The sequence below is a fragment of the Ambystoma mexicanum genome, chromosome 1p (genome assembly GCF_040938575.1).
Source record: "Ambystoma mexicanum isolate Mex_15411 chromosome 1p, UKY_AmexF1_1, whole genome shotgun sequence".
NCBI lineage: Eukaryota > Metazoa > Chordata > Amphibia > Caudata > Ambystomatidae > Ambystoma > Ambystoma mexicanum.
In genome coordinates this window covers 1,075,991,964-1,076,009,530 of record NC_090921.1, presented here as the reverse complement: position 1 = coordinate 1,076,009,530, position 17,567 = coordinate 1,075,991,964, and the positions used below count along the sequence as shown (strand labels likewise).

The following is a 17,567-nucleotide window of genomic DNA, read 5'->3' as shown; positions in this document are numbered from 1 at the left end:
TTATAGGCTGCTTCAAACTAATGCAGGACAAATGGGTCAACACAGAATAATATATATTGTGAGTTGCTTTGTTTTGTACCACTTCCTGTCATGATTTATTTGATTTATTGGGAGGTCACTCTCAACTCAGGGAGTTCCCATCCCTCACCCCCCAAGCAAGGTGGCGCGAAACAAATCGCCTTGCAGATTCAACTTTAGTGAGGCCTCCAACCTATCTAGTGCCATTCAGAAAATACCCTCTTTACCACCAATGAGCTATGAACCAGGCCGGAGTATAGTAGGAATATATATTTATTTAAGGTTTGACAAAGGATAATAGAACAACCAAAACATCAGCCACCAACGCCGTGGCACTACACAGTATCACAATTTCAAATGACTTGCACCAATTGACTGACTTACATTTCTAATGGACTTATAGATACTAAACACACAGGTACAATGAGATGGACAGTCATCAGTTTGCATCAGATTTCTTGCATTTTCACCCATAGAACAATATAACTCCCAGCGTGATTGCTTAGTTTGTTATAAGGCTCTTTTCTCCTAGAAGCCCCCACCCCCAGGCATCAATTGATATGACCCCTCTGGTTTGAATGCAAGTTAGAGGGAGTGGGAATACAATAGAAATATCTTTTTGACTTTTTTTTAATTAGAAAAGTAATGTTTTGGAAAAGGAACAACAATGGGAAAATAATTTGGGGCTTTTTATTTGAATAAAATGCCGGGCCTTGGGATTCTGTTTTGGGATGCAAGTGAATAATTGGGAAATTTTGTTTTGCATACTCTACATTCACTTGAATTGCAGAGTTTTAAGGTTACTTATTTTGGGAGTATGGACACCCTCCTTCGATAAGGAAGACCGGGGTTTCAGAAAGGTAGTCACCCAAGTACTTTATTGTCTATACCGGCTCTAACATACTGGGCATAAACTTTGTTAATTTCTAACTTTAACAACACTCATCCAGGGACTTTTCTATATGGGGATTAATTGATTTAACTTTAATTCAATGCTCTGTTTCACCCCGCACCCACAATTTAATGGAAAGGATTTAAGGCAGCCAGTTCGCCACAACATTCAATTAAAATGGATAGGGTGGTTTTCTATGGGGAATTAATTCTCTTATAATACAATGTGCCAAGGGTCTCCCCGGTTCCACCCCCTACCCACTATCCGAGATGGAGATTAAGGCTGGCGATTCCCCCCACGCATTTGTTGGCATTTGGATTAATCTACTTACATGGCAGGCCTTGGTTATGGGGCGTCCAGGGAAACAGCAGGGCTCCTATGAGGACATCACACATCTGGTTAAAGGCTTCGGTCTATGATAGTCCCCAGCAACCCAGTCCTCCCCTGGCTCCTCAAATGGCAGGCCCAGCTAGCTTCTAGCTTTCCCAGTCTCTGTCACCCATGCAAGGTTTAAGGCCTTTCCAGGTAACCAGCTCTTCTCCTGGCAAGGTTTACCTTGATGGCATGGGTAGCTCTCCTTGCCTCTCTGCTAGTTGTTCCTCGCAAGAGTCCAGATGTAGACTACCTCCGGGAATAGAGTGGAAAAGTCAAGCCAAAAGTCTCTCTCAGATTTAAAACTGATCTCTTATAGGGCTGGTGACACTCCATTATTATCATTTTTTAAAAATTATTTCTTTTCATTTTATTCAGAAAGAGACATAACAAGTAAAGATGATCAAGTCAAAAATAAATTGCATAAGAACAAAGAATCATGCGAGGAAATTAGTGAAAAACTATATACATAAACCTTAAAGTATGTACAGTTCCTACCCTGAATCCCGCAACCCACCGTCCAGTGCATATACACAACATGCAGAAACTAGTACAAGTCCAAAAACCTCCTCCACAGTTTTTCAAAAAGATCAACTTTCCTTTCCCTCCTATAGATCATCCTCTCCATTTCAGCAAATTTTTTATGCATTTCATGAATCGAGTCATCTATAGTCAGAGAGACCCTAGATTGCCACCCACGTAAGATCATTTTCTAACCAATTGCAGCACCTCTAAGTAGTCACTTCTTTTGATAGGTTGTCAGATCTTCCAATAACTCGTCCCCACCCAAGATCATTGTCTTAAAGACATAATCAATTTTCTTGCCAAGCACTCCCTCACATATTGTACCAATTTCCTGCCAAAAATCATGCACTCTTACGCAATTCCACATCATGTGCTCCAGCATATTCCCACAATACGGATTTGCTAGCTCCCCCCCCCCCCTCTGCCCTCAATATACCCACTGCCTGCTGTTAGGACACGGAGTTTTGAGGTGTGGATGGCGGAGGCTGAGGGAGGAGAAAGATTCATTATCCCAAAATGACACGTAGGTTTAACTTTTAGTGTTCCTTAAAATCTCACAACATGCCAGCTACCCTAATTTTTCAGATGACTACAGGCGCATATATAAATATTTGAGTTCTATATTTTATGGCAGGTCGGAAAATACTAATCTTATTTCGGCACGCCCTTCCTGGGAGGAGCTACCGTTTTTTTCTGAATTGCTCGTGAGCCGAAATAGTAAAAAATCAGACACTTCAAATATTAATTTCCCCTTTGAGCACTACACCAACTTTCCATTTCCTCGGAATTATGAGAAGGCCGGAATCACAATATTCTTCATAGCTCACATTGTATAAATCACGCAGAATTTATATTTACATGGTGCTGATGGGCTTCTTATGCCCTTTAATATGAGTCGGATGAACTCACTGGGACAAACAATGCTCTTTTTATTAAGGAAAATGTAATCCTATGTTAATCAGGCAATGCTTCACATGTGCCCCTCTGTTTCAAAATAGCCCCCACCTTTTCTTAAGTTTCATTTCACTTCTGTCACATGACATGAACATTTGTTTATCAGCACGGCCTGTTTTTTTTCAGCATTTGAAGGCCATTTCTTGAGATCGAGTCAGCCCTGGTAATTGGCCACTAATGCATAGTTAATGGGGAGGCCTGACATCAAAGGTCATTTCTGCTGGTCGGCTTATCTTCCCCTCCACAATTCTGATCACATTTTTTGTAATTCTTAGCATTTAACTAAACACCAGGCCTTTTTCTCCTAGAGGACCTCAGCCCAAAGGTCTGGATACACAGCGGTTCAATGGCTGGAAGCAGCAGCAGCCAGTTACATGCACCATTCTGAGAAAAATAGCATTTTAAATTGAAAAGATGTTTACATGTAACATTTTTCATTGCCTATTATGGCTTCTGTCAATATGTTAATACATTTCTTTCATATGCTGGTTGAAAAGAAATGCGTGCTCCTCTTAACTTGTCCACACATATGCTATTATTTAACATGGGAAACCAGTGCCCCTTTTAAAAACAAAGTTGGTCTTTCCATTTGAATGTCAGTTTATTGGTGGAAGGTAAGTGTCTTTCTGTGTGTCAAATGAAATATGTCACTTGGCTTCACTTCCTAAATTTAAGGCACAAATCCTCCTTTTTATTTTTCAAAGGCACAGCATTTCAATGTATCTTTTCAATGTGTACTGCTTCAGTTTTGATCTGTCAAAAGGTGCATTTTCCCAGTTTACACAAAATTTGCGTCTGCAGTATGTCTTTTCCCATTCATTGGGATTATCCAGCAGTTGGGTAGATTATTTTTCACTTCAGCGCCTGTCCATTTTAGTAGAGAAGAATTAGGCCCATTTCTTTTAATTTCACTAGGCCTTATGTCGGAAATTACAGTTTTGTTCTGGTTTTTATATTTCAATGGGACTCTACATTAGCCAGCTTCACTCTGACAATAGGGGCCTAGCATGGTCTCTCCATCTCTTCCACTACGGGGCTGTATTTTCACCCCACATTTACTCCCTTCATTAGCACCCTGGGCGGGGGAGCCAGCCAATTGGGTGGCTAAGAACTTGGGCTTGAACTGCTGGTGTAAGCCTACGTTCCAAGCCACCTTCCCCCCACCCTCTGTCCCCATTTTGTTTTCTTTATTAACCCCCCAATTTACCTTATTTCGGCTGTGGCGGCTATTGATTTTTGAGCCCTTCCGTCCATTCAGTTGTCCTGCCGGCCTGGTCCTTGCAAACCTTCACCCAAGTGCGGTCGTGAAGATAAATGATCATCTTTAGCAGACCAAAACGTATGCCACCTACGCACAGTTTGTTCCAGAGCTTCGCTCGCTCTGTCAACAATATTAAACGCTGCACTGAAGTCAATTAATGCTGCATGAATGGTCGTTTTATGTATGGACCATGCCTGCTGGATGATGCTATTCAAGGCAAGACAGTTGATAGTTGTGTTAGAGCCCTTGCGGAAGTCAGTTTGATTTATTGGTACAATGTTTCGTGCCTCCAACCAGTCTTCGAGCTCTGACAGTAGTGCTCGAGCAAAGATCTTTGCTGGGATGTCTAACATTGCCAGAAGACGATCATTTTTTGGATCAGTGTGCTTACCTTTCTTTAACAATGGAATTATGCCTTCCCGCCACGATACCGGGATTGTTTGTAACACACTGATCAAACCAAAAAGCCAGTGAAGAGCCTTTGCCCAGAGAGTTGGATCAATCTTAATTAAGGAGCAACAAATCCCATCCAGACCTGGGGCTCGAAGTCTTGCAAGCCGTTATAATGCCATATATATCACAGATGCTTTTTCCATATAGCCATCTGAAGTTGGTTACATGCGCACACGTGCTATTCGACCCTCCCCCTCCAAAATGTTGCGCCACGTAAGATTCCCATTTTTCGCTGAGACTCCATTTATTTCTGTGGTTGTTGGGCTGTTTCCATTAATTATCTTCCAGAACATTGTTGTATCGTGGTTTTGTAACGAGTAAACCAGAAGATGCCAAGTCGACCATTCCTTAACAAATTGGTGTTTTCTTAGCCATGTTGCGTAGGACTTTTTGATGGCTTTTGCCTCTGCGGCGTATAAAGCTGGATGTAGCTGCCCATGAGATAAAACTTGCAGGACGTGACGCAGGGCCATATTGGGCCGATGCTGATGTTTCTTATTTGGGACAAAACCAACCCTGTTATAGGTTTTAGATGCCACTACAGAGCAACCCTTAATGCTCACCATACATGACTCAGTGACTTACGACTGTTCGGCTTCATCAGCACAATTATTCCAAAAAGAACCACAGGCCATTGAGTATCTGTGCCAGGTGGCCCAGGAATATCAGAAGCCGTCCTTAAATTCCCTTCATTCCAAGAGATCCGACTCAGTAATGCGGCCTTGACTAGCACTTGCCCAGAGTGGGTAGGATCGGAGTTCACGATTTCAAGGTTCAAACTAATCGCTAAAGGGTAGTGGTCACTATCGTCCCTTTGACATACACACACCTGTGATGATCAACTTGAATGAGTTAGGCACAAATATATAATCTAGTATGCCATTTGATACATTCCCAGTTTGTATGTATTTTGCGGGAATATCAGATGGTCATTCACCATATGACAGTCATAGGAATAAAGCAAATTAGCCCAGCTGGAGCCCCGTTTACAGGACATATTAAGTCTGCTAGTCTGCACCGAAGAGATACCAACCGAATCACATAATTCGGACGGTGCTAGTTTCGGTATTCTCGCATTAAAGTCCCCACAGATGACTACAGGTGAGCCAGCACCCAATGTACTGATTATTGCTTTGACTGCCTTAATTATAGATGCGTGACACCTTTTACAGGGGAGATAATGTGTGTTGACAATAAAGAGTTCTTTCCTTGGCTAGAGGGCAGTAGCTTGAGGAAAGGAAATTCTGCTGACAAGGATATCCTTGAACTCCAAACAACCTCCAACCTCAAAGGTTTCTTGACAGTCAATACCAACCCCCCCTTTCAGGTGGCCTCTCAGGCCCTGTACAAGAAAGAGTGTTCCAACCGTCAATCACCAAGGAAGTCGTGAGCCAGGTTTCCTGTAACGCAATTATGGTGAATCTATCATTATGATCCAACAGACTACCTTCTTCATAAATGTGAGAAATTCCTTGTGTGTTTGAATTTAGAACTAGCGAAAGACAGGGTTGCGGCTAAGAACGTGGCAGGCCCTGCTGGTCTAGCATGTTAGCCAGCCATGCCCAGTGGAACTCATCACCCTGGTGGCAGTAGTTGACACTTGGGCGACTGACCAGAAGAGCAATGTTATTGCCCTGTGGTGGAGAGTGGCACCTACGAGTCACTCCCTGACCACCCTTGCTGCCACCATACTTATGCCCCAGCCTCCCATCCACCTCAAAGGGTGTGCACTCAGAGCCCCATTTATGCAGAGCAAGACGATGGTCCATAACATATGCCAGTGTCGCTCTGGTATGATAAGACAATTGATGTTGTCTTTTTAACACTGAGGGAGTTCTCACAAATGTCCACAACACGTATTTCATGGCTGGAATCACAGAGTGAAACAACTCTAATACTCGACATCGATTTATATAGGAACTCTTAGCGTCACCAAAAATGCTCTGAATTTGTACAGCCGTTAATTTAACAGGTTGCGGGGGTACTACCAACGCTTCCATCAGCATTATATCATTGTTCGACTCCGTCTGTACAGCAGCAGTATTTGTGGTCTGGCCCACCACTACCATAGCAGGAAGGAGATGGGCCACAAACCGCCCCTCTCGGTTAAAGTATTTTCTTCCACATTGTTAGTGTCTTGTTCTTTATCATTCTGTGGACACACAATGCCACAGTATTGCTTTCTTACCTTTTCCCCAATGTGAACACATTGCTGTTTTGGTTTACCACGGTTCACTTGGTGTCACAACTTTAGTAGCCCTGCTCTTCTTTGTTGGGACATCTTCATACATTATAGCTTGCTTGGAGGTTTCTTTCTTCTCAGATTGATACCAAACTGTGGAGTACAAGTCGAGTCTATTCATGGCTGTGTTTTGTGCACCTAAGGGCGCGTTTAGCTGTTTCGTTTAGCTGTTTCGTTAGCGCCAATTCAAGTTCATCTATATTCGCATTGATCTTGTCCTGGAAATTCGCTAAAACGCAAACTGCGTTGGTTAACTTTTGTACACAATCCATTGTTCGTTGGGATTGGCCTCAGGCCTTTTCTAGGCTGACAGCTATAGTCACATTTTGATTTCAAATGTACTAGTAGAGTCTCCGATATATATCACACATAGAATCTGATGAGCTGGTCACATTACTCTCCTCTGCAGTTGCCGACTCCTCCAAGGGTCCCCCCTCTGCTGTTAATTCCCCCACAACTGAGGCCGCCAGGTAACTAGCAGGCACCTGGCGCGAAAGCGTTATTGCAGTTCTCTTTTCCATTGATCTAGTTGATCCTACCGCAGCAGTTAAGGCGGTTTCTGATCTAGGAATACTTCCAGCGCCATTGTTAACTTGAGCTGCAGCGGGTGCTAGTAGCATCTTGTGTAACCGCCTGATCACATCACCAGGATTAGCAGTATTTTAGGGTGACCAGACGTCCCGTTTACCAGGGACAGTCTGGTGAAATTGCCCTTTGTCCCGGGGTCCCAGGATTTTTTTAATTTTAAAAACCCCGTCCGGGGTTTGCAAGGTGGGTGGCTACAGTGCCTATTTATGCCGGGACCCGATTAGGAAATCCCAAAAATTGGGTCCCAGCGCAACTCTTCCTGCACAAATGGGGGCGTGAAATGATTTTCAGGCCCCATTTCCTCCCTGGCGCTCTCCTCCAATGAGGAGTGTGTCCGTGAGTACACCTCCTCCCTACTCCCCCACCCCCGCAAAAGGCCAGCGACATGGTAGGACTACAGTTATATGTGTATTTGCAGTAGTCCTACTTCAATGTCTATGGCCTTTCCTTTTTTCTTTTTTTTTTTGTAAATATGGTCACCCTACAGTATTTACAACTGGGCATAAAGGTGGTGGGCTGTGCAGCGATATACGTTGTACTGGCGAACTTGCTATAACTGTGGAGACATTGATCACCTGTCCGGTGTTAGGAATAATTAGGGCCTTTACTTTCGTTTGAATCATTTTAGACCTAAGACAGGGCAGTGAGGCCATGAGGTCATTTGTGAAATCCGTACGAAAGGCAACATCTGTATGAGCGTCTTTAACTGTTCCGCCTGTCTCAGCCTCATTACTAGAGATGGCGGCTGGATTACATAATGCTCCATTACTAAAAGCAGGATAAAAGTCCGTCATTTTTCAAACTGATTTATTATCCCCAGCCGCATTCTTCAGGGCCACAGTTCGCTGGGGAAATCCTTTCGACTTGCAGGCAGAGTTCAATTCGGAGGCGGCAATAACGGACAACCCACTCAAATTTGGGTAGAATTTCTGGGAGAGCCAAACCTTTCCGTCCATCTAAGGTTTAAATGGAGAATGGGGGGTGGGGGGGGGCGCGTGGCGGGGAACTGGTCTGACTGATCTTTCACCCGCCCCCTCCTCACTCATTTGTGAAGGCCGCGATGTCTCCGAATGATAAGCCTGCGGAGCTCGCAAAGACACTGTCACGTGTTTAGCCGCTCGCGTTTTGATTGAAGTTTGGGCGCGACGCCTCGCAGGGTGTCTTTTTCTAGATGCCCCGGAAAAGACAGGAGAGGCAATAAACATGTGCCAAATGATGAGCAATCAAATCACAGGTAGCTTTAAAGAGCGTACAGTCAACATGTATTCTTCCTTTTGCCATTGCTCCCCCCTCCCGCCCCCCTCTTTCGGCAATTAACAGCTACAGTTGTGCAATCATGCAAAGGTAGGTGGATGTTGGATGTGAGCTGTAAAAGGTTAAGCCTTAGATGCTGAGATACAAATCTTCAATCCAGCCCCCCATGGGCACGCCTGGGCCACACACACACACTATATTTCCTTTAAGCACATTTCAGTAAGCAGGTCTTCAATGACACTTACTTTGATATTGTTTATTGTGTTGCTATATCATTTCCTTTGTATGTTTGTTGTTTAGTGTAAGGGCCAGTGATTCCATGCTAGAGAATGTTGCCTCAGCCTTTAGACTAAGTAGGGAAGTCCTCTGTAGAGTAGGGCAAGCAAGGTCTTTAATAGAATGGCATATTTTCAGAAATCTACAAGCAATTGTCTGCCTGACATTACTGACCCCTCACAATCCTCAACTGCTCCCTCTGCTCCACACCCTCGCTGCTGTGAGACGGCCTTGATCGTGGCATACATCACTATACAAGAACTCCCCATGCACAGATGCACCACTGTACTAAAGGCATCTATCTCCACCTGGCTTTGAGATTCTCATAGAGCTGCGTGTATGCAAAGATTGGGTAAATCCGATTAGCTCTTACACTCTGCCGGGGATACACTGGTCGCCATTCATGTCTCCACTGCATTGCACTAATACACCAGTGTGTGTGGAGCACATCCCGGTATCGCCCTTCCCAGCCTCAACCCACAGACTATAATTCTCATTCCTGCCCTCAGGCTGAACTCTGTTGGATAAATATTGACCACCCTACCTGTGGCCGGTGGGAGGGGGATGCAAGGAACCCAATAAAAATACCCTGGCCCATCATGCATTAGTCACTGCATGCACTGCACCTCTCAGTCTACTTCAGCACAATGCAGGTGCAGCACTCGAAACCTCTCCTATCCCATGATGCACCTGGGAGGTAACACTGTAGGCAATTCACATCCAATGCACCATTCATGCAAGCAGCAGGCTCTGGTTTGTCAGATCCCTGAACTGTGTAGCGCTGCCACTTTCAGGGCAAGGGTACAGCGCTGAAAAGTCATACCAATGACAGCTGAGCACTATGCGGGACTCCTCCGACAGAGACATTTCAACATGTAAAGTAAGGAAACATGAAACTATTAACAGCAAATTATTTTCATTTGTCAATGGATACAGTGTGAGCCTGGCCACTTTCTATAGAATGAAAATAATATGCCATGTATTTCACACTGTTGTAAACTATTGGTAACTTGTGAGCATAGTTTAGAATTGCTGCTGATGCATCAAGTGCAGTGTAATGAGAAACGAGCACGTTTTTCATTTAGAAGTGCCGTAAAGCCTCCCACAAACACGGAGTATTGCAATTGCCCCGCCCCTTCAATGATGTCAATTACAGAAATTCCACTGTCCATAGGATTAACATTGAAGAAAATGACATGCCTGGTTCTGGACTACTTCTGGGGAGTATTTACACATTTGACTTTGGGCAAACCTTTGAGAAATGCCTGTCCCCATAGCAACGCCTATCCTAACAAATGAGAGACCAGGGGTGAGAAGTCCTTCCCCATGGCCCTCCCAACGCTCCACTGCCTCCACCCTCGCCAAAGCTGGACTGCCAGTACTTCCCATTTTTGCACTGTGCACTTTGATATGTGGACATGTTTATTTTGAACACGCTGTTCCTATTCAGTAACAGATTGGTCTGTGCATGCTTTAGGCATGACGAGCAAACCGTACACATTGTGGGCGATTGTTTTAGTGCTCATTGGTATAATGTCTCCTCTTTGGTTTGAATGACCTATGCTAGCCTCGATCGCTGAGTCCCTTCTGCAGCGCCTTCTTTCTAGGCCCTGTTCCTGGGAGCTGTTCGCTGTTGCAGGGATATCTCATACACTCGGGTCAATGGGAGATATGACCCCCCCGCCCCCCATAGAATGTGCTTGTTGACTGACCCAGAAGCTAACCTTTACCCTTTTATGATTCCAGCCAATGGCAGAGTGTGAGAATGCTCCAAGTCTTGCCCAGGCCCAGGCAAGGAGCCCTCCCGAAGTCAGTGAGGTGAGAGTTGCTACCTTAGGGAGCGGTGCTATGGGAGTGGCGGGCATGGTGGCTGGGCTCTGCTGGGCGCTGTTGATTCAAGATGGGGGAAGCTTGCCGCTTGCAATGATCTTGGCCTTGCAATCGTCGTTTGCTGGAGCAGCAATTGCTCTCTTGATTCTGCTTGGCTTTTTATGACTCTACAAATCTGTTTGCTCACCAGCGCAAAACACATTTTCGTTGTTAAGCTTTAAGAATAATTCTTCAGATTGCGTTCTGAAATACGGCTTCATTCGCCCCTCAACGTGCCTTAAACCCACCCCACCAGGCTTCACCCTGCTGTGATTTCAAAAACACTTACACGCTTGAACTAAACTGGTGCCACCTTCGTGCCCCGGCTGGCAAAAGAAATGAATATATGTGAGCAAGCGCTCTGTGAGCGTAAAACGTGTCACCCCCCCTCGCCCCCTTTGTGCCTTGTGCATGCTGTGCTTTGTTTTTACTAATAAAAACGTTCCAAGCCGACCTTGATCTGTGGTTTATTTGCCTTTTTCAGCATTCCCTGACAGGTTTCCTGTTTGTTATCTCCTAGCATCGTCCATTCTCGTGCCAAACGGAGGCCTATCTCTGTGATAAGTAACGCACGGAGCCTTCACAATAATTCGCAGGGAGAGGCCTCGTGCAAGGAGTGCTTGCGCTCTGGCACACTTGGGCACTAGGCCTTTTGGTCAATCCTTCCCTGGTCAGGAGCTGTATTGCAGAAACCTCGAAGCAGTGCACGCACAGCTTTGCACAGAGTCGAACGTTACCCTATTGTGAAAGCGTTTTGTTTGCAACAGGAACTGGTCTGTCCCAGTTCAACCACTGCACTGTACCTGGCGGGCCCTAATCTGCTCCCAGCGGACACAGAAATATATTTTGTGCATAAGCGATATGGAAATAGTAGGGGCTGGTGAAACACAGCAAAAAAGGCTAGTGCGCTCAGTGCCATTCTTTCTGCTTCTGTGCACTTGAAGGGTTAACACCTATGAATAGATCACTAGCAGGCTTATTCACTAAGGCCTTGGTGTTCATAACATGAAATCCATCCACAGATCACGCCCCCTTTGCACATTTACCATCAAACACGGGAGATGCTCAGTTGCCTTAGAGTTTATTGAAAGTGCAATGTACGTGCTCTGAGCAGGGACACGTCTGTCAGTCGTGAACAGGTTTCCCTGGAAACATCTGGATGTAATGGATCTGGGTAAAAGCTCAGTAATGGAACTACGTTTCTGGTTAAATACCCCTAACTCCTTTCAGTGTCAGAATGGCATGAATCTAGTCTAAAAGCTGCATGTGGTGCTCGGGTAATGCATGCTTGCCAGCCGAGATGGATGGAGCAGGTTCTGAAGGCCGTTCTCCAATTGCTTTCTCTCTCTCTCCTCTCTCCATTCGCTTTCTCTCTTCTCTCTCCATTCGCTCTCTCTCTTCTCTCCAAGACCTAATCCTGCCTTTTCAATGGGACTAAATTAATTCATCCCGGTTAGAGGTGTGTGTCTCTTTCTCTTTATCTCTTTCTCTCTCTTCTCTCTCTCACTCACTCCATTTGCTCTCTTCTCTCTTCATGATCACTCTCTCTCTTCTCTCCATTCCCCTTTTCTCCTCTCTCCATTCGCTCTCTCTCCATTTGCGCTCTTCTCTCCTCTCGATCTTCTCTCCTCTCTCTCTCTTCTCTTTCTCTCTTCTCTCTCATAAATTCCACCTTTTATCAAATGTTAGGAGCGCTCCCAGTACAGGCAAACCCCAGCTAAATAAACAAATGCTATATAAACAAGCATGGCAAAGGCAACAGTTTTGGCATTGGTAAAAGTAAATCCTTCAGCGATGATCACGTGCAGAGAAGCTGTGCTCTCTCGTGCAGCCTGCATGGCCACAGGACCACCAGCACGAGAGAAGCACAGCTTCTCTGCTCTTGATCATCCCCGCCAGCCTCGTCGGTCTCCATGGCTTTCTGTGTGCCCTGTCTGTTGCATGCCACAGTCCATGCATTTATGGTGCAGTCCTTGACCCCCTCTGTTTGAAGCTACAACGCCATTGAGGAACCAACACGAATGAAAAACTGTGCAGCCTCATGTTAGGCTCACTGCAGACACTGTCCGGCAGTGTAGAGGGAGACACAGTCTGGTACCCACGTTTCGTTCGTAGCTGATGGATTCTTCCTGCCACGTAACTCTCAACTTAGTTAACGAACAAGAAGAAGGATCAATTAGTCGAAAGATGGGACACACACCCATGGCACTCCGGCTGTTAACGGCAAAAGACCCAGTTAGCAAGACTGCTTAGCTTTTATGAACAACACTCCCACAATACAGACCAGACAAAACCAACCTCCACAGGTGGGAGAGGTTCCAGATAGCGGGCCCTGCAGCGGAGCTGTCGAACAGTGTCCCGGGGTACTCTTCACTGGAAAGAGCATACCTAAAACATGATGCACACTCAGTGACGGTGAAGGAAACAAATGAGCAGATGACAGAAACAGGTAAAAGGAACCGATCTTACCGGAAGAGTAACCCTGGGACGTTCCGTCAATGTTGAATCCAATGAGTATGTTCAGTTTTCAATCTCATATGGTACAGGAACCTACCCCAACGGCACAAGGATGCCTGGATAAGGTCTTAGTAGAGCGAGGAATCCTTGTGTCCGGAATACAGCACCAAAGCTACCCACTCAGAATCCTGAGTGCTGTTGCAGAGCAGAAGTGGAGGATCCATTTGTGGGACCGGAGAGTAACCAGAGGAGCGAGCAGAGCTGAGGGGTAAGGTTGAGAAGTCCAAGTAGCAAAAACGGTTCGGCAATGAGCGGGCAAACAAACAAGGTCCGATAGCAATCCAAATGCAGTCAGTTAAGCAGGCAGAGTTGGCTAAAACAGTAGGTGTGAAACATAGTAAAAGGATCAGGCAAAATGCAGCGTCTGTGAATCAGAAGCAGGGGTCAGAAAGGCAACAGCACTAAACTTGGCAGGAACGCAATGAATCGTAAGAACTTCCATTAGAAGCACCGACGACTACTGACAGAGGCAGTCTCTATGTGGTACGTGTCACATGAGTGTGTGTCAAGCACCTTCCTCTAATGCTGTTACGTACCAGGAAGGGCTTCCACCATGAGTGGAACAGTGTTCTCTGCTTAAGCCTGGATGTTGCCGGCACTCTCCCTCGAGATTGAGAACGAGGTACCTGGGTTTTGTTTGGGATTAGCAAACTAGAGGTAGTCTTAGAAGGAACGTGTGCAACCAACGGGGATCCGGTGCGCCGATTCCCGAAACTTCACTAGTTGTTTTATTAGAGGCCCTAAAGTGTCATCAATGAGCCACAATAATGGCGGTGCTTAAGAGCCACCTGTGAGCCAAAGTATATAGCCTCACGAGGCGACTGAGGCAAAACTATTGGTAGCAGTAATGCATCAATTATGGTCCAAAATTAAGCCACTTTAGGACACCTGTGGGCTTTTCCTGACCTCCACAATGCCGTCCTTAGATCTACACGCACACACACCTACCTGCCCCACTACCCATAGCATATTGTCATGCCATATCTTGTACGCGCGCTGGTCATCCTAGGTTTACCCACTGTGCTGAAACTTAAATTTGGAGAGGGGGCATTTTGGTACATTCTTGACCCCCGTGCAGGGGCAGATACATCATTTAGAGCACTACTAGCTTCAGTAATGTGCGGCAGCTTCCCTAATACCACTCACTCCTCCTGATCTAGTTCCATCCGGCATCATTCTGGAATGCCTTTAGCCTTATGCTGGGGTGAGTTCAAGATAACTGTTGTGTCAAGTGTAAGCTTCACAGGCTTGACATTGAACTCCCCCTGTGAGGAAGGCCCCCGAGCAGGGGCGTTGCTAGGGGGGGGCTAAGGGGGCTATAGCCCCTGATCTTTTGGTTGTAGCCCCGGATAGAATCTCAGGAGCTACAGCCAAAAGACTAGCTAGCTCCGAGTCCCAACAGTTCCCACATCAGTTTAGCCCCGGGTCTTTTCCAGACCTAGCAACTCCCCTGCCCCCGAGACTCGAGTTCTTTGTGGTGGGGCGCTGCTTTTGCTCATTAATGGGCAGCTGTGTGGGTGAGTGCCGCTGCGGCTCTGCTCTGCAGGCAGTACTGGGGAGCCTGAGCTGAAGTTCAGCACTGGGTAGAGAGCTGGCTCGCCTCCAGTGACTGCAGCAGCGGAAGCTTCAGACCACGTGCCCTGCATCTCAATGAGAAGCACTCGCCTGCCTGTGTCTCTGTGTCCCTAGGCTGAGGGTGCCTGCTTTGCTACTGCCTGCATGCTGATGTACTGCTCATGTACCTTTCCCTGTGTGAAGAAGACCGCTGTGTGTGATCGGTCATTATTTATCTGTATATTGTTTTAATCACACACACACACTACTATTAAGGACACTTTGTCCTGATGCACAGTACATTTCCTGCTTTGAGATTAGGTGGCGGATTCTTGTTCGAGCGTCGCTTAACAGTGATTTGGTTTGTTGGTTGAAATGGACTTGGCTACGTTGTTGTATGCAAGGATGCTTTTTTGGGATGTGTGGTCCTGTCCCTTTTTGAGGGGCTAGACTGGTTCCAATGACCTTGTTTGCAGAGAGATCTGCGGGCCAGATGAGGAGGAAGTCAGACCTCTGCATTTGGGCAGTTTTTCAGTACTGAAGCCTAGAGAATCAATCCTCATGGGCCCTCGCGGACGAAGCTGAAGTTACCGCCTGACACGGAGGCATGTAGGATGAGTCCTATCTTGGGTACTATTCTGGAAAAGGGGCAATCCCAAAAAGGTGAATTACACTTGAAGCTGTGAACTTTACCCTTGTCTGGAGTCTGTTGTATGGGTACCACATATTTTCCATATGCTTCTCAAGGCGCATTTCCCCACTATTCTACCTTTTACACGTCTGATTGTCAGAAGCAAACCAACCTACAGGGAAAGTGTTGTAGTAGTGGTATATGTACAATATTCCAGCAAGGCATTGTGGGAATGCAAATTAATGCAAATTCAAGCTAATTTGCATACTCATAATGCCTTGCTGATGTGGCTCTGAACTACAGGCGAACTTCCAACGATGGTTACTAGGTGGCGTTGTGAAATGTGTAACTTGGCTCAAATGCATTATTGTACTTTCACATTTCAGGTGAAAATCCCCCCTCCCCCCAAGTCTTTTTAATCCCATCATCATTTTACTGGTATTGGGTGTATTGTGTGTTCATTCTTTTCAGTTCTTGCATGCTTTGGCCCAGTGGCTGTTATGTACTTTAATTGTATCACCACATGGCATTCTACCAGACAACCCTGCAAGATCATCTGGTCAATTTGTGGGCTGTTACTGTGCACCCCTCACTACTTCACTGGCGACGGGCTGGAGCTGGAGCACCCCACAGGGAACCCAGTTGTGCTGCTGCAGAATAATGCTGCTAGTCAAAAGCTGAAATGTGACATAACCTATTGAGCCAGTCGCCCAGTTCCTGGGCAGTGCTGGCATAGGGAGCTGCGCAGAAGTGAGGTGCGGGGCTTGTCACCTATCTTTGGCAAGCATGCAGAGGAAAGCAATGGAGGAGGAAGGTATTTTGCCGCACACACACACACTCCAGGGATACAGTTGTGCCAAAGGCCTAAGAGAATTCCGGCTATAGTGGATGACAGTCCATCACTGTACCTCATCAACAGGTCTACGCGTCGAACAAAGCACTGCGCTACGCGCTTGGCGGTACATTCTGCATGTTAGCAATCAGGAACTGAACAACTTTAGCACCACCTACAGGCTTACGTAAAAAAGGATGGGCAGTGCTGGTTCAGCCCTTTGAGTGAATATGCAGTTTCCTGGCCAGCCCAGATGATCCTCCGTGCTGTGAGAACTATGGATCGATGCATTTGAAGTATATCTCAGGGCCGCTGAGAAAGAGGTGGCACACCTGAATTGTATTGGGACAGAAGGGCTACAAGTGTTCATACATATCCCAGGGAGGAAGTCTGTGGCAAACTTACAGATGAAGGGGAGGAACCTGTGGTTAGTCTGTTTGAAGTAGCGTTGGCCAAACTGGAAAAACGATTTGGCAAAACCCCCATCGTTGGCACGGAATAATCTCTTTATGCGTGCACAGAGGCCAGGTGAATTAATTGACTCATATGTGATAGCATTAAGGACATAAATTGCAGATTCACTGGCGTAATCGACAAATATGTAAGGGGCCAGATTATGATGAGGATATGCAATGCCTAAAAAAGAGAGCGCCTGTGGATTGGCAAAGACCCAACACTATAAAATGCACTGGGTATGTTGATGTAACAGTTTATTGAGAAGCCACCCTCAATACGGGGAGTTCCTTTCCTCCCCACTCAAGTGGTTACACAACAAACAGTTTAACATATTCTTTTCTTTAGCCCTATCTCAGACACATCTCATGCCCCTTGGATCCCTTTCCTCTGAGCTAACAATGAGCCAAGAAGCAGGCAGGTGTACGGGAAATATATTGGTATTTATTTGAAATAAAGTAATAGAAATTAGCACAAACATGTCAAAAATCACTTTATCAGTGGCACAACAAAATGAACTTCTCCCAGCATAAATAAATCACAAAAGTGAGTTAAAAAGAACACAATCACAATTCTTCACTTTCTGCAAATTTCACTTCATGAAATAATTGCACTGATCAATAACAAAGGCACGTATCTAATGGTGTAAGATTTAGAATTATTCTGCAGGCTTTAAAGGCAAGCAATAGGATTTCAAGATTGGTAATTATGATTTCTCCCACACCTTTTGCTTAAAATAAACACAGGGTGATTTCTCAGTTTGTTTTTTCAGCAAACCACCCTCCCACCCCCACTTTGGTCTATGTTGGGAAGTCAGACAGAAAAATGTGAATGCCTTGGGGAATTCTGGATTTCAGACCCCCCTTACTGAAAGGC

The 17,567-nt window shown here is 45.7% G+C and overlaps 1 protein-coding gene across 5 annotated transcripts in view; it reads left to right on the top strand.

Annotated features, from left to right (window-relative positions):
• Positions 1 to 17,567, top strand: part of LOC138448032 (death-associated protein kinase 2-like) — a 709,206-nt gene that overhangs the window by 482,353 nt on the left and 209,286 nt on the right. For 2 of the 5 annotated variants that reach the window (XM_069604570.1, XM_069604572.1), the window contains one exon: positions 10,582 to 10,653. The exons of the other annotated variants lie outside the window; for them this stretch is intronic. In XM_069604570.1, the coding sequence (XP_069460671.1) occupies positions 10,585 to 10,653 (69 nt within the window). In that variant the 5' untranslated portion in view covers positions 10,582 to 10,584. The remainder of the gene's footprint in view (positions 1 to 10,581; positions 10,654 to 17,567) is intronic. 5 annotated transcript variants of the gene reach the window in all.